The 27,107-nt window shown below is 47.6% G+C and overlaps 1 protein-coding gene and 1 pseudogene across 2 annotated transcripts; one reads left to right on the forward strand and one right to left on the reverse strand.

Annotated features, from left to right (window-relative positions):
* Positions 1–950: 950 nt before the first annotated feature.
* LOC100281262 (uncharacterized) lies at positions 951–25,910 on the reverse strand. 2 transcript variants are annotated; one of them, XM_035959563.1, is made up of 10 exons: positions 25,494–25,910; positions 24,116–24,350; positions 23,786–24,040; positions 23,237–23,383; positions 4,483–4,575; positions 3,998–4,117; positions 2,278–2,388; positions 2,063–2,188; positions 1,846–1,938; positions 951–1,417 (listed from the first exon to the last, which is right to left on the reverse strand). In XM_035959563.1, exons 1-10 carry the CDS (start codon positions 25,538–25,540, stop codon positions 1,337–1,339), a joined length of 1,308 nt encoding a protein of 435 aa, XP_035815456.1. In that variant the 5' UTR covers positions 25,541–25,910; the 3' UTR covers positions 951–1,336. The 2 variants fall into 2 exon arrangements, with proteins under 2 accessions (XP_035815456.1, NP_001147653.2); NM_001154181.2 differs by lacking the exon at positions 4,483–4,575 and having other exon boundaries at positions 1,014–1,417; positions 25,494–25,850.
* Positions 4,823–6,229, forward strand: LOC103629017 (uncharacterized; annotated as a pseudogene).
* Positions 25,911–27,107: the final 1,197 nt, after the last annotated feature.

The raw sequence follows: 27,107 nt of genomic DNA on the forward strand, positions 1-27,107 counted from the left end.
AAATCAAACACAGACTACCTTAAATAATAATAAAAAATCACAACAAAATAAATAATAACTCATTATTATTTTTAAAATAAGACAAGTGATCAAAGTTTTTTTAAAAATTAATGGTGTCATATATTTATGAACGGGAGGGAGTATGATGTAAAAATATATATTTTTCTACTCTTTTTAATTTCTAGAACAGTCATTTAAGGTCTTATTTGGGAGGCTTCAAGAATTTCAATTTCGTTCTAACTTCTTCAACCCAAACAGGCTCAGCTCCACGAGCTTTAGTTTTAAAAAAATCGAAACTAGAGGCTTGTTTCATGAAATTCATGAAGTTCCTTAGAGGGTGCTTCAAAAATACTGTTTTTATATCTCCTCATGAAGCTATACGAAAATTACCCACCATGTCACTGGTTACGCAACATACAACTTCCGTTCTTTCTGGCGACAACCCACTAATCATCAAGGGTAATCAAGGAAACCCACACAAATCAATTGTACTATAGAAGTTGGAGTCCATATACAAACCAAACGCTCCTGGAACTCACCTTAACAATTTGCTGGAGCTGTTTTATAGTGAAACTGGAAAACCAAAGCTGAAGTTTTTGAAGCAAAGCTCTCTCAAACAGGCCCTAAATATATAGCAGTAAGTTGTCTGTGCATCGCCACGGTTTCTATATATCATGAGTAGATAGTCTTTTAACAAGACACAAAAGTATGTGTTTTTTATTGGTTAGACAGGTGTGAATACGAAGGTAACAATCAAGATTCAAACCCTATATTTATATATAATTTTATTTTACTTTTGTATTATGCGAGAAGGGTGAATAACCGTTGAAACTGATATTGAAACTGATATTTTATACAGTAGAGGTATACAACCCTGACGAAATGTGTCATGGATCAGTTGGTCCCCCCACGACACCCTTCCTACACTAAAAAAGATAATAGACGAGATGAATCGTTGAAAGTAGGGATACCATATTATTCAATTGAAATAATGTGGTCATCCACGACAAAGTCCTAAATTTGACTTCTCTTATTAATAAGAGTCCCGTAAATCTGTCTGAACAAGCTAATGTAAAAGAATAACCAAATATTTTTCCTCTAAACTGTCCGAGGTTCTGGCTACAATGAAGCACCTCGAACAGGAACCAAACTGTTGGCTATACACAACATTCGACGCAGAACACAAAACAAACAACTAGTACAAACAGAGCTACATACCTAATCAGGGTGGCCCGACAATGGTTGGAACGCACCAAAAAAGAATCAAAATTGACTATATTCTGTCGAAGAAACCTAAATGAGCTCACCAGCTAGAGGATGGGTCGTGAGGAAAAATTCAGTACATTCCTTTGAAAACGGGGCTTGTTCTGCAGATGCTGGCTCCATGTTCCTCGTAGTCCTCCTTTGTGTGGCAAAACTGCATGAGAAAAGGGAATCACTTAGATTTCATTCCCACACAATGAACTCAACCATCGCAATTCACCACATTTTACTGGCGTTATAAGTTTAGATCAGATAGCAGAAGTACAGGCATGATTACTAAGGGTGTAAATAGTATGGATATTTTTCGACCTTATTCAAGTCCGAATCCATTTAGAGTTCAGATCTATCCATACCGGAGTCCGGATATTCAACATCCGATACCGTATTCGAATACTCAAATTGTATATTTATGATGTCGACGTCCATTTTTGTCCTATCCGACGTAGTTGACACTATCCACATTCAAATACGAATAGAAATATAAAAAAATGTAGTATTAACAATATCCGATACATTTGCACCCCTATTTATTACTGAAGATTACCAGTTTATTGAGGACTATGGATGTCAAGTGGCAGGTACCTCAAAGAAGTCAGGGTTAGATGCAGCTAGTGACCCCCCGAACCAAACCGCGTAACTCTGTATTGGATGGGCAACCACGTTGACTTCAATAGGCTGACAACAGGGGAAAATGTCAAATTAAAAGGGCAGTACGAAGCAAATAAAATTACTCACATGTAGGATATCAACTACAATAGTACATTAAATAGCGATCGAGAATCAAACCATCTGTACTTACTCTCACTTCCACACGATGACGGGCATTAGTCGCAGCAACACGGTCATCCACTATCTTCTTTATATCAGTTTGGAGTCTCTTGTGGAAGTCTTTAAACATGGTAGATCCACCAGATAATACTATATTCTGCAAAAAGTAGAATTCTGATAAATGTCACAGCATTCACAAACATCACTTCCCATCTTAGATAAACATGCAGAGTTTGATGAAAGCACCTTGTACAGAGCTCTCCTTGTGTCAATTGGTGCAGACTGAACACAGTTGTCAATCAACTCGGGCAAAGGAGTGGAGAAATCGGCAGAGTAAATCTCAGGATTGAAGAAGATCTGCATTTGTTGGTAAATGATTAGAGATGCACACCTAATTCTGACCTAAAAAACATGACCAACTGTACATCAACATAGTCTTTTAGTCCCAAGCAAGTTAGAGTAGGCTAGAGTTGAAACCAAACAAGATGTCACCAAAAAGAGAAAGAGAGAGAAAGGGGAGAGGAAAAGTTTTTGAGAGCACTAAAAGGAAAAAGGCCTAATCACGGTTCGGGCACGTGGATAGCTTCTTTCCAAACACTTCTATCCAAACGCATCTCCATTGGGATATTACATTCCTTCAAGTCCCTTTTGATTGCCTCTTCCCATGTCAAGTTTGGTCGACTTCTACCTCTCTTCACATTATTGTCCCGTCTTATAATGCCTCTATGCACCGGTGCCTCTAGGGGTCTCCGGTGGACATGCCCAAACCATCTCAACCGGTATTGAATAAGCTTTTCTTTAATTTGCGCTGCTACTGGCCAATTGCGTATGTCATTGTTTCTCACTCGGTCAAATCTTGTTAGAAAATTAAAAGTTTATTCTAACAAAAAGGTTAATAACAACAGAATTACGCTCAGGGCAAAACAAACTTCAAATTTCTAGCACCTAATAACCTTTTCAAGATATATTTTGATAACACCCATTTTTTAGTGCCAATTTAGTGTTCATGATCTACGGGAACAATTCTGAACTACCACAAAAGCTTATTGATATCACTTGGCAGTGTAAAAATGATGCATACGATATAGACACCAATGTATTTATATAGTATCTACAAGGAGGTAATGAACCAAGATAGTGCCAGAGGTTAAGACAGTTCCGGAGAATAATAGCAATTGACAAGTATTTAGTTTTGTGGATGAACCAAGGAAACCATGATCTCAAAGTCATTCGCAACTCTATATCTACAAATCCATTCATTGATGTGACCTCTGGTGATAACAATTTAGCAATTCAACATAGTTTCACTGTGTGAACCATCAAACTTACTAGTTTCTTTCCATTGGGACCCCCCCCCCCCCCCCCAAAAAAAAAAAACTAGAAAATAAATGTTTTTACCGTAAATATTATAGAATTAACCCATTTCTTCAAGTTAATCATAAATGTTACATTCTAATATGCAGCTTTAGTTCAGTATGGCAATGTAAATAAGAACAATTTGTAGAAACAAATATTTCCTGAACAAATTGTGCAGCAATCATATGATAGGCAGATTGTCAATCCTTGATCCGTGTTCCCACGAACTCCATTGGTATTGCCACAGGGAAAGAATAAGTACAGTGTGAAATGGCTTAATGGCCACATCCAGTGAAGTCTGTACATTCACATTGTCAACCAGTTCCATTACTACACACTTAACATAAAGAAATGCTCTTGTATGAAGCCTATATATTAATTTACAGCATCAATAAGCTAAATTTCTGTCTTAGCTTTCAATGTACTTACAATATATGAATTGTCAGAGTGATGTATGTAAGGTCAAAAGCTATAATAAATTCATCACTGCGACACAACGTAATTGTCACTCAAAAGATGATTGTTGGCCATAATATTATACCATTTTAGACGAACAGTTTAGGAACAAAAAAAAAGTATTGCAATTTTGATGACAGAAATAGGAATAAACCTCTGGCCCAAGAAAGCGTTCATATCCAATGTCAATTGTATATGGGACCCCAGTCTTTGGTTTAACAGCTGACCAATGTTTGATGTACTTATCAGGCTTCCTGTCATGCTTCTTGAACTCCTGAAATTGTATTGGAGATGCATTATAATCTAAATCTTTTTATTTGTTTAACATAGATGCCTACTGTATGGCCTCTTGCTGGAAGTATTACTTATATCAAACTTGCCACATATATATTTGTAACAGAAAACAATGCATAAAACTATTCTACATGGTGTAAAGGTGAAGACCAAAAGGTATCTACAGTCATTGTTAAGCAACACAAGCAAACATAATATCATTAAACAACCAGGTCAAAAGTAGTATTTACACAGGGAACAAGTTTTACAAGCATGTTTAACTTCATTAGGGGGACTTCAACTACCATTAAACAATTTTACTAGCTGTGAAGAGTTGAAGATCAATGGATAATAAAAAGGCAATACCTTGACAATGTCTGAACAAGTATAACAATACATTTCTTTCACTTTACGAGATATATCTAAAGAATCCTCAGGTGGCAAAAGCTCACCTCTTTCCTGCAAAACCGCCAGATGACACTAGTCAATAACAGCATTTAGATTCTGCATACGACGGTCAAATCCCGCTCGGTCGCCTCTCACTGGGGCGACACGGGCGGCCAAAACCCTAGCCGCCGCCGCCCCCTCCCTCCACTCCAGCCCACCTCGCCGTCACCGGAGGGCGCCGCCGGATGTCCGCGCGACCCAAGGAAGGTGGCGGCGGGGCGATTTTGCTTCAAGAAGAACAAGGCGGCCGAGCTGAAGCCCGCCCGGCAGCAGGCTGCCGGCGGCATCCTCCAGCTCCTGCTCTCCAGGATCCTCCGCGGCAGAAGGGCGGCGGCCCAGCGCCAGCGGATGCCCGCCGCGGCCGCGCTGCACTTCTCCGGCTCCTTCAAGCTGCCGGCTGCCGTGGCGCCGGCGTCGTGCTACGTGGAGCTGAACGCCGTCAAGCCCGCCGCCTCCTCGTCCCTTCTCCAGCGCGGCAGGGCCGGCCAGGGCCTCGACGGCATCCTGGCGGCAGCGGGCGAGGGGACATGGGCGCGTGGCGCTGGCGGCAGGTGGGGTTTGCGTCGGCAGCAGCGTCGGTTTGGGGCTCGTGTAGGCGCTGTGGGGTGGCGCTCTCTTCTTCGCCGCCCCTCCCCTCACGACCTAGACTACTGCTGTGGGCGGGGCGACAACCGTGCGTCGTCGAGGAGCGGAGGTTCTGGCTCCTTAGTGGTGGTGTGTGGCGTCGGCATGTGGGCAGTAGTGGCCCCGGCGGCGTTTGCGGTTGTGCGCATGCCAGCGGTTCTGGCGCGTCGCAGCGGCTGCTGCCAGGATGGCCGGCGGGAGGTGCGGCGCGAGGGCCGGCTGGCTCCGTGCGTTGGGGCGTGTGGTGGGAGGTCCTCCGGTGAAAGCCATGCTCGCTTGCGGGTGGACAGCGGTGACGCCCGTGGGCGCCACCCTTACCCTATTGAGGGTGCCGTCTTTGGACCTCTCGCCCCATGCGGGAACCCTCGCCTCGGCCTTCTTGAGGTCTCTCGCTGGTGCTCGACCGGCGTTGGGGCTCTGAGGGTTGGGGCTGGTGGGTTGGTGCGTCGGTGGGCGGCAGAAGGTGACATCACGCGACGGCTTGGCGGGGTGACATCGGCGTGGCTGACCCTTCAGCTTTCTCCTTGCTGCTGGCGATCTACACTGCTCTGCTAGGTCTTCGGAGGAAACTTTGCTTGGTTTGTACCAAGCGGGCGGCGACGGCTTTTCGACGTCGTTTCTCCTTCTTGAAGGCGCGGCCCAGGAGACCTCCAGTTTGTGTGTTCGTCCGTGTTGTGGAGGCTCTTTGTCACCCCGCTTGGTTCGATGGTGTTCCGGCCTTTGTCGCTTTTGGCGTCTGCTCGCTCCCGGGGTTCGGCGTTGTGGGTCTTTGCTCGTGGTGAAGAATCGGAGCTGCCTCGTGTGGGTGTGCTGAGGCTTGGCAACGATGGCGCGCCGCGGTCTTATTCCTTGCGTCGATGTCTGGATGTAAGCGTCGTCGAGTTGCTTTGGCAGTGTGCGGCTCGTCTTGGGAAGTCGGAGCTGCTCGTCTCTTTTTGAGCTTGGCAACGATGACTCTAGATGTGTCTGTGTGTGGGGACTGTCGTTGTCTAGGTTGTTTGTTAGCTCCTTCGCCGGTTTTTCTACTGTGCGCTCTGTGTAGGTTTTGGGCCCGGTTTTCCTTAAAACTGGGTCAATTCCATTCTTCTTAATTGAGAGGCAGAGCTCCTGCCATTACGTTCAAAAAAAAATAACAGCATTTATAATGTAATACACCATCAGCAGGATATCATCCATGCACCTGAGAAAATCCATACAGATTTTACAGGGAACCACAAGATAATACCAAAAGGTAGAAGTAAATATTGAGGGCATAAAGGACTAATACCAATCAGTACAACTCTAACTGTGAATATGGTTTATGTTTACAGTGGTTCTGCAGTCAGATGCAATTTCTCACCAGGTGACTAACCATGGTAATATGAGAATTCCTCCTTTTTCAAGTTAATTCCAATCACACAATAATAGTCAAGGATAGGATGGCATTGAAATATTATGTATATCTTTTTATGCATCTAGACATATTGTATATCTAGGTGCATAGCAAAAACTATATATTTAGAAAAGCCAAACCGGTTTATAATTTGGAACAGAGTAGGAATTAATGAATTCAATTTATTCTAGAAAATTGGCCAAAATAACAAGTATGATTTTATCAGTGTTACTAATTGAATTTGTAGTGATAATGTATGAACTGCACACTAACACTTTGGATGGTCAAAACTTGACTTCCTGATACAAGGATGGAAACCATTTTAAAGGTATTATTGTCATTAACAATGTGAATTGATTAATATAACATGACTCAGTAAAAGCTATGCTAATTCATCCACACATCATCTCTGTACAGAAAACGAGTAACACTAGCATTAAGAATAACAAGCAATCCAGCAAAAAATATCTAGGGTTTGACCTCACTTGTGGACTTGCCACGTGAACAGATACGAGATAGAGACTCATAGATGTCAATAATGTTCAAAAAGCATAATTATTGGGTCTTGTTTTTTTATCAACAACATTTTAGCCTGGGATTTCAAAATATGCATAGTTGTCCAGTCACGGCACCAAAATAACTGGTTTTGCCCCTGTTTTTACAGCAGGCAGCACTCTCATCGACATTGACCAATCTGCAGTCTTATCTAATAATCAACCTTATTTTATTTTATTTTTTCTCGAACGCGCAGGAGAGTTGCACATCATTATATTAATAAAGGAAAAAGGTCCAAAATGGACCAGAGTACAAAGTCCAGAGGGCAGAAAAAAACTGGACCTAAGCACCATGAACCTAACACCCATGTCTCCTCACCAACAACACAAGAGAAGAAACATAAGCAAAGGAGAAGGCAGGTAGGCCCGACAAGTCTAAACTGTAGCACTAGAAATAGCCAAGACCCTATTTAAGGCAACTGCAAGCCCCAAACTCTCAAGATGCTTAGCACCTGCCTTATCCCAACATATCAATTCATCTAAAAACAGTCTTTAGACAGTGCTAATGGAAGGATTCACTCAAACCAGATCGATATTCTCGCATTTTTACAATACTTGACGTTGGCATCCATAAAATTCAGTCATTACATTTTTCCTATGCAAAGCAACTCTATTGAAACAATATCTACATATGTCTGCTTGGTTAAAAAAATACCTCAACACCAAGTTTATTATAATGCTAAAATAGACCTTTGGTTTAAAACACTGTTTCCACGTCGTCCAATTAATCGCGATTTCGTCCAAGTCGGTTTGGACCAATCGCGATTAATCGCCCAAGTCGTCCGACTAATCGTGATTAATCGCCCTAGTCGGTCAGTCAGAACGACTAGCAAATCGTCCGACTTGAAAACATTGGTTTAAAAGCACAGAATCAGAGATAGATGTTAGACTACCCGTCTAGGGTTTGTGTTATTCCCTGTGTAATGACTGTTATACCCCTGTGTAATGGGCCTTGGCCCAGTTACTCTCTCTATTTAATATCACTCCCAACCCCTGATTAGGGTATGGGCACACATTCCAACATGGTATCATAGGGCTAGGGTTAGTTTTTCCAGCCGCCATCCCTCTTCTCCCGCCGCCGGCTCCCTCTCCCTCCCAGCCGCCGGCTCCACAGCCGCCGGGCTCCCTCTCCATCCCAGCCGCCGGCGCCGGACCGCCGGTCCCCCTCTCTGCCCCTGCGCGTCCGCCGTCGTCCCTCTTCCCCGACGCGCCGACCGTCTCCCTCCACCCCTGCGCGTCCGCCGACCCCGGACGCCAACGCCGGACTCCCTCGGCCGCCGGTCTTCCTCCCCTGCGCGCCCAGGGCCTCTGCCCCTGCACGTCCGCCGCCGCCGGCCTTCCCCCTGGGAGCGGCGCCCGTCGTCCCTGCGCCTCCTCGCCCAGGCACGTCCGCCGCCGCCGGCCTTCCCCCTGGGAGCGGCGCCCGTCGTCCCTGCGCCTCCTCGACCAGGCACCTGGCCAGGCCGCGCCCCTGCCCCTGCAACCCCGCCGCCATGGACGCCAACACCACTGCCGCCACCGGCACCATCACCCCCGCTGCAACCGGCAGCGAGCCCGCCCATGGAGGGGCCCCGTACATCACCGGCCTCGGACCGCTCCGCGCTTCATCCCCGCTGCCCCTGCATCGCACCTCCCCGCCGGGCTTCCCCGCCTTCGCTTCACCCACCTAGAGTCATCGTGTCGCACCCTCCACCATCCCCACCACCGACCCCCCGCTCGTCAGCACCCTCGCCTCGATCCAGGCCGCTGTGACGGCCTCGCGGGAGCGCGAGCGCGCTGCCTCCCTCGCCCTGGAGCGTGAGCGTGCCCTGGGCGCTGCTCTGACCACCCAGATGGCCACCACGCAGCGTCTCCTCGGCCACCCGACTCTCGCCGATGCGGAGCCCCCAGAGGACCCCCACGCCTCCGACCTCGACGCCGACCTCATCGCTGCTCTCCACGCTCAGGCCGCTGGTCTGCACAACATCCGGGCCCTCGTGTCCATGGTGTTGGATCCGGCGTCTTCCCACTATCCCCGCTGGCGAGGACAGGTCCTCCTCACGCTGCGGCGGTTCGTCCTCGACGATCACGTCCTCGTCGACCACGACGCTCCACCGCCTCGCTCCTGGTGCCTCATGGACAGCGTTGTCCTCTCGTGGCTCCACGGCACCATCACCGTTGAGCTGCAGGACATCATCCGCGATCAGGCGGACACTGCTCGCCAGGCGTGGCTCGCTCTCGAGGACCAGTTCCTCGGGAATCGGGATGCGCGGGCGCTCCACCTCGACGCCCAGTTCCACCTGTTCTCTCAGGGAGACCTCTCCGTGGGAGAATACTGCCGCCAGATGAAGGGCCTGGCTGACTCTCTCCGCGATCTCGGCGAGCCAGTTGCCGATCGTACCCTGGTGCTGAACCTCCTGCGTGGCCTCAACCCCCGCTACGGCCACCTGAAGGCTCTCATCAAGAGGAGCGTGTCCTTCCCCACCTTCCACGCCGTGCGGAACGAGCTTCTCCTCGAGGAGCTCACCATGGCGAATGAGGCACCCACTCCTGCCTCGGCCCTCTACAGCGCTCCCACCAGTGGTCAGCCGCCTTCAGGGGGCCAGGTCACCCGTCCTCTGTCGACCGGGGCTCCCACCCGCCCCCCTCCTGCCGTCCCGGCGGCCCCTCGTCCGACCTCTACGACCGACGGGGGTCGTCGCTCCCGCAAGGGCGGCCGTGGGAGCGGCGGCTCCTCTCGTGGTGGTCCCTCCGGCCGGGGTGGCGGCCACGCGTGGCCGTCCTTCTACAACCCCTGGACCGGGACCATCGCCATGTGGCCGGGCCAGGCACCGAGTACCCCCCGTCCTCCGGCGCCCGCCCTCCTGACTACACCTCACTACGGCGCACCTCCTTATGGTGTTCCCGTCGTGCCCCAGGCTCCGCCCGCGCTCCTGCCCCCGGGGACCCTGTTGGGGACTTGTTCTCAAATGCTATGAATTAAGAACAAGGCAACATAAAATGTTAAATGATTTTGTCCTTCGTCCGTGAAGCATTATACCTTTTGGGATAATGGATCTTAGACGAAGGTTGATAAGCGTCTTATTACGAAGTTGAACCTTCGTAATAAACTTTCAATAAACGTTATAGAATAATGCAAAGTAAAAAAGGTAAGAATGGATAAATGATTCACAGATGCATAATATAATATTTACTTAATGTATTGAATCATAAAATACAATGATACCTATGCCTTGACAAAGGTTGTATTCCGAGAAATGCGATTGCAAAAATCAGAATGCGTGAACAGTAACGGAATACTGTTCACTATTTATAGGCACAGGACGCAGCCTGTGAGGAATTACAAGTATGCCCCTTATAAGAACTTACAACGTTGACTCAGACCTTTATGGACTAAAAGGTCATTCTATCTTTAAGTCGGTTTGTAATGCCGAAGCTCTGCGAAGAGGCACCTTCGGCTATCTTGTACGAACAGCTTCATCCGAGGATCACTTCTCTTTATAAGACCTTCGGCGACGAAGCATAGACCCAACAGTAGCCCCTTTCGCGGTGCTAGATCGTTTTTCGTAACGAGCTTGATCCGTGAAAAAAAAGTTTCTTAAGCTTCAGAGCGCCGAAGGTCTCAAAAAACACCTTCCCTGAGCTCGTTGTCGAGAAACGATTCGATTTCCCTGCGCGCAGCGGCCCCACCTTGCAGAGCTACTGTTCGGTCACTGCGGTCCACCGTACAGCGAGTGCGAGCGAGTGTCCGCCTGGTGTAAAACTCCTGACGCTTCACCTTCTTACCTGCGGCACTATATAAACAGACGAGTAGGTGTGAAGTTACCACAGCATTTACTGCTATTTGCACTGTTTTGCTGCCAAAATTTTTAACCATCGCCGAAGCTTGTTTGTCAGATTTGCACGAAGCTCCATCTTGAAGCCTGCTTCGGAGAAAAAAGTATTAAAGTTTCACAAGTTCATAATTAAATGGCCAGAGTTCGCTCTACAGCTAGGGTTGAGCGTGAGGGGGACGAAACTGAAGCTTCGGAGACTGTCCCTATCTCCGAAGCCATGCAACGATCCGGGTTAGTGACTTCGGAGAAGATTCCTGATGATGATGCGGAACAAGCTATTGCTGAAGCAGAAGGAGAAGATGCTGGGGAAACTGACCCCGAAGATGATTATCACCTTGCCACGCCAAGCAAACCCAGTCATTTGGACTTCGGGAAATCTACTGTTTCGAAGGCTGCTCTGTCCAAGATGGTAAAATCAGGCTATTTTACTGAAAATCAAAAGAAGCTATTACGCTTCGGGGGAGAAGAGACTACCCCGAAGCCGGAGAAAGATGAGATTGTTATTTTTAAGAGCTTCCTAAAAGCTGGATTAAGATTCCCCCTCCATGGGATTATTGCAGAGATATTGAAAAATTTTGGAATCTATTTTCACCAACTAACTCCTAACGCTATCGTTAGGCTTAATGTTTATATCTGGGCACTCCGAAGCCAGGCGATGGAACCATTTGCTGACAGCTTCTGCCGAGTTCACGAACTGCACTATCAGACAAAGGCTAGAAAGGATGGTTTACATGAGAACTTTGGTTGTTATAATTTTGCTTATCGGAAAACTACGAAGTATCCTGTGATCAGCTACCGAAGCAAATGGGCAGCTGGGTGGAAATCAGAATGGTTCTATGTTAAGGTTGATGATGACAAGGAAAAACTCGTGCAAAGTCCACTCGAACTAATCTTCGGAGAAACCCGGCCTCTCTGCAACATGTCAGTAGACGGTACCACACAAAAAGCAATGGATGAATTCAGAATTGTTGCAGAGCATATTAGTACAAGAGACCTGGTTCAGGAGTTCTTGGCTTTCCAAGTTTTTCCTAGTGTAAAAGAGTGGGAAATGCCGAAGCTGAAGGGGGAAAAGAAAAAAGGTGAACTTGTACGTTTGCCTTACTACTTCAAATTTAAAAAATACTTTAAAGCTCCTTGCCAAGAGTGGCTGGATACGATTGAAGTGATGTGCAACGAGATACTTGGCAATTATTCAAAAAAGGAAGATCAATTGATGACCGCAGCCTTCGGCACCCGTCCGAAACGAAGGCTAAATCGAGTGTTGGACGCCTTGGGTTTCGAATACCCAGACTACGAAGATCTGAACAAAGGTGCCGGAGGCCAAAAGAGAAAAAGGGCAACTGAAGCCTTAGATGAAGGTGAAAAAGAGCCAGTAAAGAAGAAAATTCCAAAGAAAAAGAAAACTTCTTCTCCGAAGCAACAAATATCCGAAGCAAAAGAAACCCCCGCATCACCTTCTGCTGCTGTTGTTGAAGAAATTCTGAAGGTAATGACTGAATCCTTACCTGCGAAGCTAAGCCCACTGGGTCCTCAACTGACTAAGTTTTTTCAGAAGGACAAGGAGCCTGAGAAATCGAGGAAAACAATCAAGGGGAAGAAACAAAGAATTATTACCGTAACAGAGGTAATTGATAAAACACCACCAAGAGCTTCGGCCCAAAAAACACGAGCAGCAGCAGAGGGGGCAGATATTGAAATTGCACCTTCGGAGGCCGCAGCCGCCGAAGTTACCTCAGCTGAAGATTTGAATTTGGAAAGCACAATTGAACATATTGACCAAATGTTACTAAACATGGCTGCAGAAGAAGCTACCACTGCTGCCGAAGAGGCCGTGACCGCAGCGTCAAAGAAAGGAAAAGAAATTGCTGATGAAACTTCGGAAAACAAAGCCTTTACATTCCAAAACTTAATTGGAGAACATTTAACAAAAGCTGAAATAGAAGAGCTTAAAGAGTATGCCCAATCCTGTGGATACAAACCTGGGGCACTCCTCTTCGGAGGTGTTGATGATGAGAAATTAGAGTGTATTCGAGACCAAACAGGGGCCAAAATCATCAGCACTCTGTCCAGGAATATTGGATTCCCGAAGCTAGAGACGGACATCAGCCGTTACCGACGACAACACGTCGTTGGTAGTTTATTTTACTCCAACTTCAAGGTGAATGACTTGTCCCTTATCTTTTATTACTTCTAATAAAAACATGTCTGACGAAGGTTATGTTTATGTAGAGTATGCTATTGAGCAAAGCCTTGCAAATGCAGCAAGATCTTGAAGATAAAAAGCATGAAGTTATAATTGGAAATTTGGAAAACAAAATAAAAGAGCAATCAGATGCTTTTGAGAAAAAGAACTTTGAGCTCCAGGCAGCCGAAGGTTTACTGGCGGAAGCTGAAGCAAAAATATCAGAACTGAACACGAAGCTTCTCCGCCAGTCTGAGCAGTTCGAACAAGAAAAACAAGATCTCAAGGCAAAACTTGAAGCCGAAGCTCAGCAAAATTCGGATTTTAGAAAACTACTGACAAATCTTCAAGAAAAATGCCTTGAATTTAGCAATAATTGTATTCAACGACTAAGAAAGATTTTTCACTCAGTTGGAGCCAGCAGCGAAAAATTTACCCCATCAGCTGAAGATCTACCAAAAACCTTCGAACACATTGAGGGGGAGATTGACGAGCTCGTCGAAGTCATAGCTGGGCATGGTGACTTCTGTGCCTGGGTAGCTTCTCGAGGGACAGCTGCAGCATTCCTGAAGGCTGGCTGTGATCATGGGAGAATTGTCAACAGGCCAAATTTCACTTTGTCACCATCAATCCTGGATGACATCCCTGATCTCGCCCGAAGCATCTCAAATCGATTCATAAAAATGATATGGACAAAAGGTGGTCGAGAGAAAGCTGGAGACGAAGCTCGTAGCCACCTTGATCCAGTAAGAAATCATACCTTGTGCTTACCTTTTCTTGTAAACTTGATTCTGACTTCCAACGACCTTATTCATGTAGAATGACGAAGCCGAAGCTGATGATCAAAAATAACGCCGAAGCCGAAGCTCCTTGGAGATTTAGATAGTAGACTGCAGACAATACTTGAAAAACTTTTTGAGATAACTTTTATAAATGTAAACAAAAACTTGTTTTTAATGTATGCTGTTCATACCTTGTAATATATCCTTAACCTTTCACTGATGTATGATAAATGCTTCGATGTGGACGAAATTTTCTTTTTTGAGCCGAAGGCGAAAAAACACCTTCCCTTCTTTTCGTACGCAACGAAGCATAGAAAACAACATTTTCCTTTTTTCCGAAGCTCTCCTTCGTAGAAATTTTTCCCTTTCTTTTTTCTCTTCTTGCCGAAGCAACCATTTTATGCGATGAAGATGATTATCCTACATATGCCTAGATGAATGTTTATGAATGCAAATGCTATGATGTAATGTGATGTGCAAATGAATGACCAAACACGTATCCGAAGCCATACTCATAGCCATTATTTTCTTAAAAACATTCACACCTCAGCTCTGCATTCCCTTAGGAACGACTTTGGAGCTTCTTCGCCTTTTACTTAGGCGGTATAAGCTCTGCATTCCCTTAGGAACGTCTTTGGAGCTTCTTCGCCTTTACTTTTGGCGGAATCAGCGTTGACTTTTCGCTGTAAGCTCTGCATTCCCTTAGGAACGTCTTTGGAGCTTCTTCGCCTTTTACTTAGGCGGTATAAGCTCTGCATTCCCTTAGGAACGTCTTTGGAGCTTCTTCGTTTTTACTTTTTTGGCACTCGATGGTGCGCTCTCAGCTTTTACATTTACATTCTTTGGGGGATTTTACTCTTATAAGACTAGAAAAGGAAATTACATATGCTGGCCCCATTAAAAACCTTTCTCCCCCTTTGGAAAGGAAAAGGGTGCCATGAAAGAAAAAATAAAAAATATGAAAAATTACATCGAATTATACATAATATCGCTGAAGCTCATCCGCATTCCAAGATCTAGGAATGTCATTGCCGTCCATATCTTTCAATCTGTATGAACCGGGCCTTGACGAAGATGCTACTAAGAAAGGCCCGTCCCATTTCAACTGCAATTTGCCCACTGTTTCCGGGTTGGCCACCCTCCGAAGCACCAAGTGCCCTGGCTCAATATTTTTTAGCCGAACCTTTCTATCCCGCCATTTGACTGTTTCAGCTTGATATTTATTAATATTCTCCACGGCTTGCAGTCTGATCCCTTCTAAAGCATCTTTTTCTATAGAATAAGCAGCTTCGGAATCTGATTCTGCCGAAGCTACTATCCTTATTGATCCGGCTTTAGCGTCTTCTGGAGTTATTGCTTCGTCACCGAATAACAACTTGAATGGAGTGAAGCCTGTAGATCTTGATGTTGTCGTGTTGTGGCTCCACACCACTTTGGTTAGCTGATCTGGCCATTTTCCTCTAGGTTGATTGAAGATTAGCTTCATTATTCCTGTCATTATAATGCCGTTGGCTCTTTCAACGAGTCCATTTGATTCCGGGTGCCTGACTGATGCGAAATGGATCTTCGTACCAATTTGGTCACAGAAATCCCTGAAAGCTTCGGAGTCAAACTGTGTTCCATTGTCCACAGTGATAGCCTTTGGCACCCCAAAACGACAAACAATATTCTGCCAGAAAAATTTTTGGATGGTAGCCGAAGTTATTGTGGCTAAAGGCTTCGCCTCAATCCATTTAGAAAAATATTCCACAGCTACCACAACATATCTCAGGTTCCCTTGGGCTGGTGGTAACGGACCTAACAAGTCAAGGCCCCACCTTTGCAATGGCCAAGTGGGTTGTATGAGCTGTGTCAAGGACGAAGGTTGTTTTTGATCTCTTGCACATTTCTGACAACCTTCGCACTTTTGAACCAATTCTGCTGCATCTGAAGCTGCCTTCGGCCAATAAAACCCTTGACGGAAAATTTTTCCGAGTAACGGCCTAGATCCAATGTGAGATCCACACAGGCCTGCATGTATTTCTTTCATTAACTCTATACCTTCGGTTCTAGATAAGCATTTAAGCAGCGGAGCACAAACTCCATGTTTATACAACTCCCCTTCTATCATGACATATGGGCGAGCTCTTGCTTCTATCCTCTTGTTATAAGCTTCGTCATCTGAAAGAAACTTACCCTGAAGGTAAGAGATGATCTCGGTTCTCCAATCTTCGCTAAAAACAGGAGATATATTAAGAACTGCTCTTTCAAGAAGTTCCACCGAAGGTGCTTTTATTGTTTCGAAAAATACATCCGAAGGTAAAGGCAGCCCCTGTGCTGCTGACTTAGCTAGCAAATCAGCATGCTCATTTTGTCCTCTAGGGATATTTTTGACAGAAAACCCTTCGAAGGAAGCTTCAACTCTTCGAACCATATCCAGATATTTTTCAAGCTTCGGATCCTTAGCCTTGCAACTTTTGTCAACATGACCCGAAACAACCTGGGAATCAGTTTTAAGTATGGCTCTTCTGATTCCCATTGCTTTTAACTTTCGAAGACCTAGAATCAATGCTTCGTACTCAGCAATGTTGTTTGTGCAATTAAAATCAAGCTTTGCTGCATAACAAGTTTTGACTTTGGAAGGTGAAACCAACACAGCAGCCGCTCCTGCTCCGAAGGTTCCCCAAGATCCATCACAAAACACTGTCCAGGCTTCGTTGTCTTTATTTGTTTCCTCCTCCTGAGCCCCTGGCGTCCAATCAGCAATAAAGTCTGCCAGTGCCTGTGACTGAATCGAAGATCTATGAACATATTCAATACAAAATTCATTGAGCTCTGCAGCCCATTTTCCAATCCTTCCAGTAGCTTCTCGGTTCCTCATAATATCCTTCAGAGGTTGCGAAGAAGGAACAATTATGTTGTAAGCTTGGAAATAGTGCCGAAGCTTCCTGGAGGCCATCAAGACAGCATACAGTATCTTCTCCAACTCTGTATAATTTTTCTTTGATAAACTAAGGACTTCGGAAACAAAATATATTGGGGCCTGCCTTCTGACTTGACCATCAAGCTTCTCTTGGACAAGCGCTGCACTTACCGCTGAGTGCGAAGCTGCCACATATAATAATAAAGGAGCCCCTGGCATTGGTGGAGTCAGTGTTGTTAGATCTATCAAATACTGTTTCAGTTCTTCGAAAGCCTTCTGCTGGATTGAGCCCCATTGAAAGACTTCGGCCGACTTCAGCACTTCGAAGAATGGTAAATTTCTCTCTGCTGATCTAGATATGAATCTATTGAGAGATGCCAATCTTCCTGTCAATCTTTGAGCCCCCTTCTTTGTAGTTGGTGGCTCCATCCGAAGTATAGCTTCAATTTTACTTGGATTGGCTTTAATTCCCTTTGTTGAAACTAAGCATCCAAGAAATTTTCCCTTCTTCACTCCGAAGACACATTTTTCTGGATTTAACTTTAAACCAGCTTGCCTGAAACTGGCAAAGGTCTCCTGCAAATCGGCAATATGATTTTCCTGCTTCGTGCTTTTGACAATGATGTCATCAACATAGGTTAGCACATTTTTGCCTATTTGAGATTGAAGAACCTTCGCAGTCATTCGGCTGAAACTTCCTCCAGCGTTTTTGAGCCCCTCAGGCATCCGAAGATAGCAATATGTGCCACTTGGAGTGATGAAGCTAGTCTTCGGCTGATCTTCCTTCTTCATCCAAATTTGGTGATAGCCTGAATAGCAGTCTAACAGACTCATGAGCTCTGACGAAGCTGCTGCATCAACTAAAGAGTCTATCCTTGGTAGAGGGAATTCATCCTTCGGACAAGCCTTGTTAAGATCTGTAAAATCGATGCACATTCGCCACTTGCCATTGGCCTTTTTTACCATAACAGTGTTAGCCAGCCATTCTGGGTACTTCACCTCTCTAATAACTCCTGCACTGAGGAGTCTTTTGACTTCGTTACGAGCACGTTCGGCCTTATCATCTGACATTTTCCGAAGCCTTTGCTTTCTGGGTCTGAAGGATGGATCAACATTGAGCGAGTGCTCGATAACATCTCTATTAACTCCACAAAGATCATTGGCTGACCATGCAAAAACATCCTTGTTATTGAACAAAAACCTTATCAAGGTTTTCTCTTGCTCTTCGGATAACTGAGATCCTAACAGCACCTTCTGCTCTGCTATGTCCTCACATAAGAGCATAGGCTTCGGCTGGTCTGCTGAAGCTGCTTTCTCCCTCCTGAACTTGTACTGTTCACAAGCTTCAGCTCCATCTATGTTATGGATTGCTTTTGAGTCAGTCCAATTGCCTTCGGCCCTTCTTGCAGCTTCTTGACTTCCATGGATAGCAATGGGTCCCTGATCCGAAGGTATCTTCATGCAAAGATAGGCAGGATGAAGGATTGCTTCGAAGGCATTAAGAGTACCACGACCAATAATTGCATTGTAAGGATATTCCATGTCAACAATGTCAAACACAACTTGCTCAGTTCTAGTGTTGTTGATGAATCCGAAGGTGACTGACATGGTGATCTTGCCCAGTGCTACAATCTGTCTTCCTCCGAAGCCACAAAGAGGATGTGTAGCATCATGAATCTTATCTTCTGGCTCTTGCATTTGTCTGAAGGCTTTAGCAAATATGATGTCAGCTGCACTGCCTGTATCGACCAAGACATTGTGAACCAGAAATCCTTTGATAACACAAGAGATAACCATGGCATCGTTGTGTGGGTAATCTTTGAGCTGAAGGTCCTCTTGAGAGAAGGTAATAGGAATGTGAGACCATCTTGATTTGATGAAGGGTCCTTGCACCCCGACATGCTGTACTCTTCTCTGTGCTTCCTTCTTCTGCTTCTTGTTAGCTGGCTCTGAGGACGAGCCACCTGTGATCGGGAGCACCAGCTTCGGGTCCGAAGTAACTCCAGCTTGGTTGTTGAACGAAGCCATCAGCTCAAAAAGTGGAAGTGAGTTCACCGGAGGTGGGCGCCAATGTTGGGGACTTGTTCTCAAATGCTATGAATTAAGAACAAGGCAACATAAAATGTTAAATGATTTTGTCCTTCGTCCGTGAAGCATTATACCTTTTGGGATAATGGATCTTAGACGAAGGTTGATAAGCGTCTTATTACGAAGTTGAACCTTCGTAATAAACTTTCAATAAACGTTATAGAATAATGCAAAGTAAAAAAGGTAAGAATGGATAAATGATTCACAGATGCATAATATAATATTTACTTAATGTATTGAATCATAAAATACAATGATACCTATGCCTTGACAAAGGTTGTATTCCGAGAAATGCGATTGCAAAAATCAGAATGCGTGAACAGTAACGGAATACTGTTCACTATTTATAGGCACAGGACGCAGCCTGTGAGGAATTACAAGTATGCCCCTTATAAGAACTTACAACGTTGACTCAGACCTTTATGGACTAAAAGGTCATTCTATCTTTAAGTCGGTTTGTAATGCCGAAGCTCTGCGAAGAGGCACCTTCGGCTATCTTGTACGAACAGCTTCATCCGAGGATCACTTCTCTTTATAAGACCTTCGGCGACGAAGCATAGACCCAACAGACCCCCACCTCGACGCCTTGGTCCCCGCCGGCTGGTGGTTGGGACAGCACCTCCCTCGCTGCTGCTTTCAGCACCATGGCGATGACCCCACCCCCCTCCGACTGGGTGATCGACTCCGGTGCCTCGTACCACACCACCCCCACGGCAGGCACGCTCTCTCGCTCTCATCCCCCACTCCCCTCTCACCCATCCTCGATCGTCGTTGGAAACGGTTCCACTCTGCCAGTCACCTCAGTAGGTGCCTCGGTTCTCCCTGGGCCGTTTTACCTCAACGATGTTCTCGTAGCTCCCCACATCACCCACAATCTTCTTTCTGTTCGTCGATTCACTACTGACAACTCCTGTTCCATTGAGTTTGACCCCTCTGGTTTTTCTGTGAAGGATCTGGACACCAGGACCCTTCTCGCCCGCTGTGACAGCTCGGGGCCTCTCTACACGCTCCAGCCCTCCACCGCCGGCGTGTCTCCACCTCCTGCCTTGGTCTCCACCACCTCCTCCACCACATGGCATCGACGTCTCGGCCATCCTGGACCCGACGTCATGACCAAGATTACCAGTAGTCTCGATCTTTCATGTAGTAGGGGACATTTTGAGGGTCTCTGTCATGCTTGTCAGTTAGGCCGACATACTCGTCTCCCATTTACTACTTCTTCTTCTCGGGCTGAGCAGGCTTTTGATCTGGTTCATTGTGACCTTTGGACCTCCCCTGTACTCAGTCTTTCTGGTTATAAATATTATCTGGTGATTTTGGATGATTTTTCCCATTTTCTCTGGACCTTCCCGCTTCGGTTGAAGTCGGACACATTCACCACCCTCACACACTTCTTCACCTGGGTATCCACTCAGTTTCGTCGCCCGGTCCGTGCTCTGCAGTGTGACAATGGCCGCGAGTTCGATAACAACGTCTCTCGCTCCTTCTTCCTCACTCATGGCGTCCAGTTGCGTCTCTCGTGCCCCTACACTTCTGCCCAGAACGGCCGCGCCGAACGCATGATCCGCACCACCACTAACATGCTCCGCTGTCTCCTCTTCCAGGCGTCCCTCCCTGCCAGCTACTGGGCAGAGGCCCTGCATACTGCCACCCACCTCCTCAACCGTCTTCCCTCGAAGGCGGTACACCACCCTACCCCCCACTTCGCCCTTTACGGCACAGCCCCTTCCTATGACCACCTTCGCGTGTTCGGCTGTGCCTGCTACCCTAACACTTCCGCTACCGCTCCACATAAGCTTTCTCCTCGCTCCACCCGCTGTCTATTCCTTGGCTACTCCCCTGACCACAAGGGGTACCGGTGTCTGGACCTCACCTCCCACCGCATCATCATCTCTCGTCATGTCGTCTTTGACGAAGATGTGTTTCCCCTTGCTGGCTCCACCCCACCCACCGATCTTGACTCCCTCCTCGAGTCCGATCCGATTCCTCCCCCACCTTCGGCTCCCCGTCTTGCGCCGTTACCTGCTCCTCGTGCGGCCCCCACGACCTCTTCCGCGCCTCGCGCGGCCCCGTCGACCCCGCCTGCGCCACGCGCGGCCCCATCGACCCCGCCTGCGCCACGCGCGGCCCCGTCAACCCCGCCTGCGCCACGCGCGGCCCCGTCGGTCCTGCCTGCACCACGCACGGCCCCGTCAATCCCGCCTGCGCCACGCGCGGCCCCGTCGACCCCGCCTGCGCCACGCGCGGCCCCGTCGACTCCGGCTCGATTCGCCATCCCCGCCCTCGTCTACCATCGCCGCGGCCACGCCACTACCTCGGCACCCCCCGACGCGTGCCCATCGACGAGCGCGGCCCGCTTCGCCGACCCCGCCGTCGTCTATCACCGCCGTGAGCCGGCCCCTCCAGCCGCTCCCGACGTTCCGGTGGCTCACTCCGAGTCATCCGTATACCACCCGGTCGCCATCCATCGCGACCCCGGGCACGTCCACCCGATGGTGACTCGACGCGCTGCTGGAGTTCTCCGCCCCGTCGACCGGCTCATCCTGGCAGCCGCTACGACCAGCACTCCACCCGACGCTTCCCCGGTACCCTCCTCCGTTCGCACTGCCCTCGCCGACCCACACTGGCGTCGCGCTATGGAGGAGGAGTACGCGGCCCTCTTGGCCAACCACACTTGGGACCTGGTGCCGCGTCCACCAGGCACCAACGTGGTCACCGGCAAGTGGCTATTTCGCCACAAGCTGACCTCAGACGGCTCCCTCGACCGCTACAAGGCCCGTTGGGTCCTTCGGGGCTTCACCCAGCGCCCCGGAGTGGACTACGACGAGACCTTCAGCCCTGTCGTCAAGTTCGCCACTGTTCGCGCCGTCCTCTCCCTCGCCCTCTCCCGCGACTGGGCGATCCATCAGCTCGATGTCAAGAATGCCTTCCTCCATGGCACTCTGACGGAGACTGTCTACTGCAGCCAGCCCACCGGCTTCGTCGACGCTGACCGTCCGGACCTGGTTTGCCGGCTGAACCGATCCCTGTACGGCCTCAAGCAGGCGCCACGGGCTTGGTACAGCCGCTTCGCCTCCTACCTGGCCTCTGTCGGCTTCGTCGAGGCCAAGTCGGACACGTCCCTGTTCATCTACCGGCGCGGCGACGACACCGTCTACCTCCTGCTCTACGTCGACGACATTGTGCTCACGGCATCCACCGCCGACCTCCTTCACCGCACGATCGTCGCCCTTCAGCGGGAGTTTGCGATGAAGGACCTGGGGCCCCTCCACCACTTCCTCGGCGTCACCGCCGAACGTCGGCCTCAGGGTCTCTTCCTCCACCAGCGCCAGTACGCCATCGACATCCTGGAGCGGGCTGGCATGTCTGACTGCAAGCCCTGCACCACGCCTGTCGACACTCAGGCGAAGCTCTCTGAGGACGACGGGCCTCCGGTCGCCGACGCGACGTCCTACCGGAGCCTCACCGGCGCGCTCCAGTACCTCACGTTCTCCAACCCGACATCGCTTACGCCGTCCAGCAGGTGTGCCTGCACATGCACACTCCGCGGGAGCCCCATCTCACTGCGCTCAAGCGGATTCTACGCTACCTCCGCGGCTCCCTCGACTACGGCCTCCTACTCCGCCCATCCCCGACGACGGAGCTCGTGGTCTACACCGACGCTGACTGGGCTGGCTGTCCCGACACGCGCCGGTCCACCTCCGGCTACGCCTTCTTCCTGGGCGCCAACCTCGTCTCTTGGGCCGCCAAGAGGCAGCCCGTCGTCTCTCGCTCCAGCGCTGAGGCCGAGTACCGTGCCGTGGCCAACGGCGTGGCCGAGGCCTCCTGGCTGCGCCAGCTCCTCCACGAGCTTCACAGTCCCCTCCAGCGCGCCACCCTCGTCTACTGCGACAACGTCAGCGCGGTCTACCTCTCCACCAACCCCGTGCAGCATCAGCGCACGAAGCATGTGGAGATCGACCTCCACTTCGTCCGCGAGCGTGTCGCTGCCGGTGACGTCCACGTTCTCAGCGTCCCCACCACGCTTCAGTTCGCCGACATCTTCACCAAGGGGTTACCGTCGAGTGTCTTTTTAGACTACCGATCCAGCCTCAACATCTGTACAGGATAGAGTTGTGACTGCGGGGGGGTGTTAGACTACCCGTCTAGGGTTTGTGTTATTCCCTGTGTAATGACTGTTATACCCCTGTATAATGGGCCTTGGCCCAGTTACTCTCTCTATTTAATATCACTCCCAACCCCTGATTAGGGTATGGGCACACATTCCAACAATAGATACAGCCCTATTTATGAACAATATGAGAAATTTTGCATCTGAAGGTAATCACAACAAAAATTGGAGAGCATGGTGTACCTGTAAAAGCTGTGAAACAAACTGGGTTACATCACTTCCGGAGAAAGGAAAAGACTTTATGCTACTCCCGATTACATAGCCATTTACAACTGGCACAATTTGTGGAGCTCCATCCCCAATATCAACTACTACCCCTGTCATATCAGACTGACAAAGTATATTGGCCAAAGTTAATGAGAAGCTATATGCTCTACCACATAATTCATAGGTATTAAATGAAAAAGGGTCAAGATATTGGAACAATAAACAGTGATTGGCTGATTGCCAGTAACTACAAATGCTTGCCCTCAATAATGAGTTCCAGAATTTGACAAGCAACAGATTATATGTAAATTATGATGCTGACCTTTTTAAGACACATCATGGTTCAAAGAAACATATATAATGTAAAGGGGTGGCCAATCTTTGTGAGGGCATGAGATCACTACAATAACTTTACATTTTCCTTTAAAAAAAATCAATAAAAGCAATGCCAATCAAGAAGATGTGGTTTATGCAGTAATAAGTACTTGGTAAACAAAGCACAAAAGGAAGTGTTTCAGAACCTACCACAGTATCTGAATCGTCATCAGAAATACTTTTCAGATAGGCATATCCAGCAGAAAGGCTGAGAACAGATTGAACGGAAATATATAGTCCAGGGACATTGAAGGTTTCGAACATTATTTCTCCTGTACATTCACGACTTTCAGGTGTACTGACAGGACTATCTGTAAGAAGGAAATAATGCTCTTCGGGATTGCAACGTAGATAATTGAAAATACATTGCTGCCAAAATCTCTCCATTGTATCCCAGTCATGAACCTGCAAAACAGTAAGGCATATGAAGGTAGAACACAAATGAAGGACAACATCACTAAAAGAAAATGTATATACTACCTGACCATGACGGATTGGCCTTCTTAAAGTGTACAGCCCACTAGACCTAAGCCGCGATAAAGCCTCATCTCCAATAAAAAAGTCAAGATCAGCCATGATGCCTGCATTATACTGTGCTATCCAGTTTGCACTACTCAACAGCTCTGTCTGGTCTAGAAAAGATTCATTCGCAGCTACTACAGTGGGGAGAGTGAAAGACGGCTCCGAGTTCCCAGAAAATCCAAGTTTGCTATACCTAAACATAAGAGTATAAAATATTGTAAGAAGAAAAAATGGTCATAGTCACAAACTCATAGTAGGGGGGAAAGCTGTAAGTCATGCTATCAGGAAAACAAACTAGAAGCAGAGAAATCAAAGCAATTCAGATCAATGGAAACTGTTTATATCCTATAAGAAGACCCATTGTGTGGCAGCTATTACTTTAGGATCTGTTCGACTTTGTAAGTTGCTCATAGAAAAATGTGGAATCTTGACATGATCACATGACAATGATGGGGGTGTTTGGTTCAGTTTTTTTCTGACGAACTTTTCTGAGAATCTGGCTGTGGGGAGAATCCGACTATCGTGAAGGTTACGTGCGGAAAAAGATGAAAGGGTTCATAGGGTTTAGGATCTATAAAGTGACGGATTCCTACTATCATGACGACTCATCTGATTATGTGTTCACATCGATTTTAGGTGGTTTTCACCAAAGCGGTTTTCATAGAAGCGGGCTGAAAAGCTAGACGTTCGGCAGATCTTCTGACGGCCAAAAGCTGGAAAAAAAACTGAAACAAACCCCCAAGATGTGAATAGACCCAGCATTGAATACTTATGCCTTATCTTGAGAGTAAAAAAGAAAATAAAAAGTCACCGTGGAATCTGCGTTGAAGATAGATATGCACCATAAAGTACAGCAGAAGCAGGACAGAGAGAGAGTTTCACATTTTACTTGGAGAGAAACTGAGTAGCAGTCCAGACTAAAATAAAGGTTCTCTGACCTCTCTCCAGTCTCCACATTACAAAGCAATCCCTAACTCTTCCCCTTACACTGCACCTGCACGGATTTATCCCGACTGCACGACAGCACAACCAAAAAGAGCAGAACAGGCAGCTTGGATTGGGTACTGTCTCCCAATCTCAGCCGACGATCCAGACTTCCACATGGAGTTGTCCTAACCTAACCAGTGCCTCCAAACTGTACAACGAGAATGTCCGACCACAAACCAAGCCACGGGCCCCATCCCCTGGCACGGGCACCCATTTCAGGAGCCAACCGCGCGCGCATGGCCGAAAGCCCGGCGAGAACCACCGAGCATACGGGGGGATCGCGCGGCGATAAAAGCAGTAGTGGCGCCAGCGAAATGCTGAGGAAGAGAGGGGGAGGGATCGGGGTTACCCTGTGCCGTTGTCGATGACGATGGCCGGGCGTGCGGTGGCGTCCATGGCTGGCAGGTCCGCCGAGTCCCCACCGGATCATGCCTCCGCTGCCGCCGACGTCGCCGGAGGGGCCGGAATGCGGAGCATCGGGGTCCGCCGCGATCGAGGCCTCGCTCCCCTGGGGCGCCCGATTTGAGACGAGCCGAGGCGGGCGGGCGTGGGCGGCCGGCGGCGGGCTAGGGTCAGGCCGATTGATTAGGGATCGGAGGCGGGGCGAGCGGGCGGGCGGTGCGCGGCGCGTGGGTGTGGCGATGGGGAGGAGACCTCACGAGTTGATTTGGTTGACGAGGGAAGCGGGAAGGAAGGAACCAGCCAGACCCAGCCACCCAGGTGTGAAGTGGGTTCCTGCCTGCCTGCTGTGCCGCGTGCCTGGGTTTGCGAAGTCAAGTGGGTTGGGGTGGGGGCGCACTCACTCCTATCCCGGGCCCACCTGGCAGCAACGGTCTTCTGGCCACGGGCCCACGGCGCGGCAGTGATGGAGTGCTTATACTTGCTCGAAGCTTGATTGCTTGCTTCTCTAATCTCCAGTCAAGTGCTTTGAAACTTGAGAGTCTTGACGAAACTGCACGTAAGATAACTAGATAAGCAGGCTTCTGAGTTCATCTAAGCTCTGATCCTGAATATTTTATCATAAAAAGACCGTGTTATTCAAGCATGACTAGCTTATAGATAGACTAGCTAGCATGAACATTACTTTAGAAAATGAGAGGGATAAAACAATTAAAATAGAAAAAACTCATTGCTAAAGTATTCATATGAATAAAAAATGTCTACTCTATATTATTACTTGTTCACCTGAAGAGCTGAAATTGATTCATAGAGTTTAGGGTTGCTCATAAGAACTTGCCAAAATGACATGTTTATCACATTTCTAATGGAAAAAATCTAAAACTAGTTCAATCTCATCATTTGGGTTAGGTGATCAATTTGACCCTTATGATGTAGGAAAGAAGCACTTATCCACCTCTTGTGATGATTTAATAGATGTCTCATTCTTCACAGATAGATGTTTGTTCTTTTTCTATGTTATGTAAGACTAACCTTTTTGAAGGAGAATAATGAACTCAAAAACAAGTGGAGAATTTGAACAACAAAATTGAGAGGTGCTACAACACCTAAAGTTACATTTGAGCATATGTTGAAGAATTAAAGAAGATATGGTGACATAAGTTGCATTGGCTTAATAGTTCTTGCCCTCAGTCGAGAAATTCAGGAGGAATTGGCTTAGATGAGTTTTCATGAGAAAATCCAAAGAGTTGCATAGAATTGAACTATCACCTCATCGTTCAATCATACTTGAAGCACATAATGGTCTTACAACCCTTAGGAGCTAGCATAGTTAAAGCTTGGATGAAGGGTTCACCACTTAGAGCAATGCAATCATCCCAATCAATGTATTGATGCCTAAAAAACCATGTTACTCTTGTGACCAAACATGCTCAATCATATTCGTAATGTATGGTGCATGAACGATGCTCTTTTGATGATTCCTGCATTCCGATATTCCAGTCCAAATCAAATATCAGTCATGAAAAATCCCTCATCACTTGGACCGAAACAATCAAGAGCAAGC

This window comes from Zea mays, chromosome 6, assembly GCF_902167145.1.
Source record: "Zea mays cultivar B73 chromosome 6, Zm-B73-REFERENCE-NAM-5.0, whole genome shotgun sequence".
Taxonomy (NCBI): domain Eukaryota; kingdom Viridiplantae; phylum Streptophyta; class Magnoliopsida; order Poales; family Poaceae; genus Zea; species Zea mays.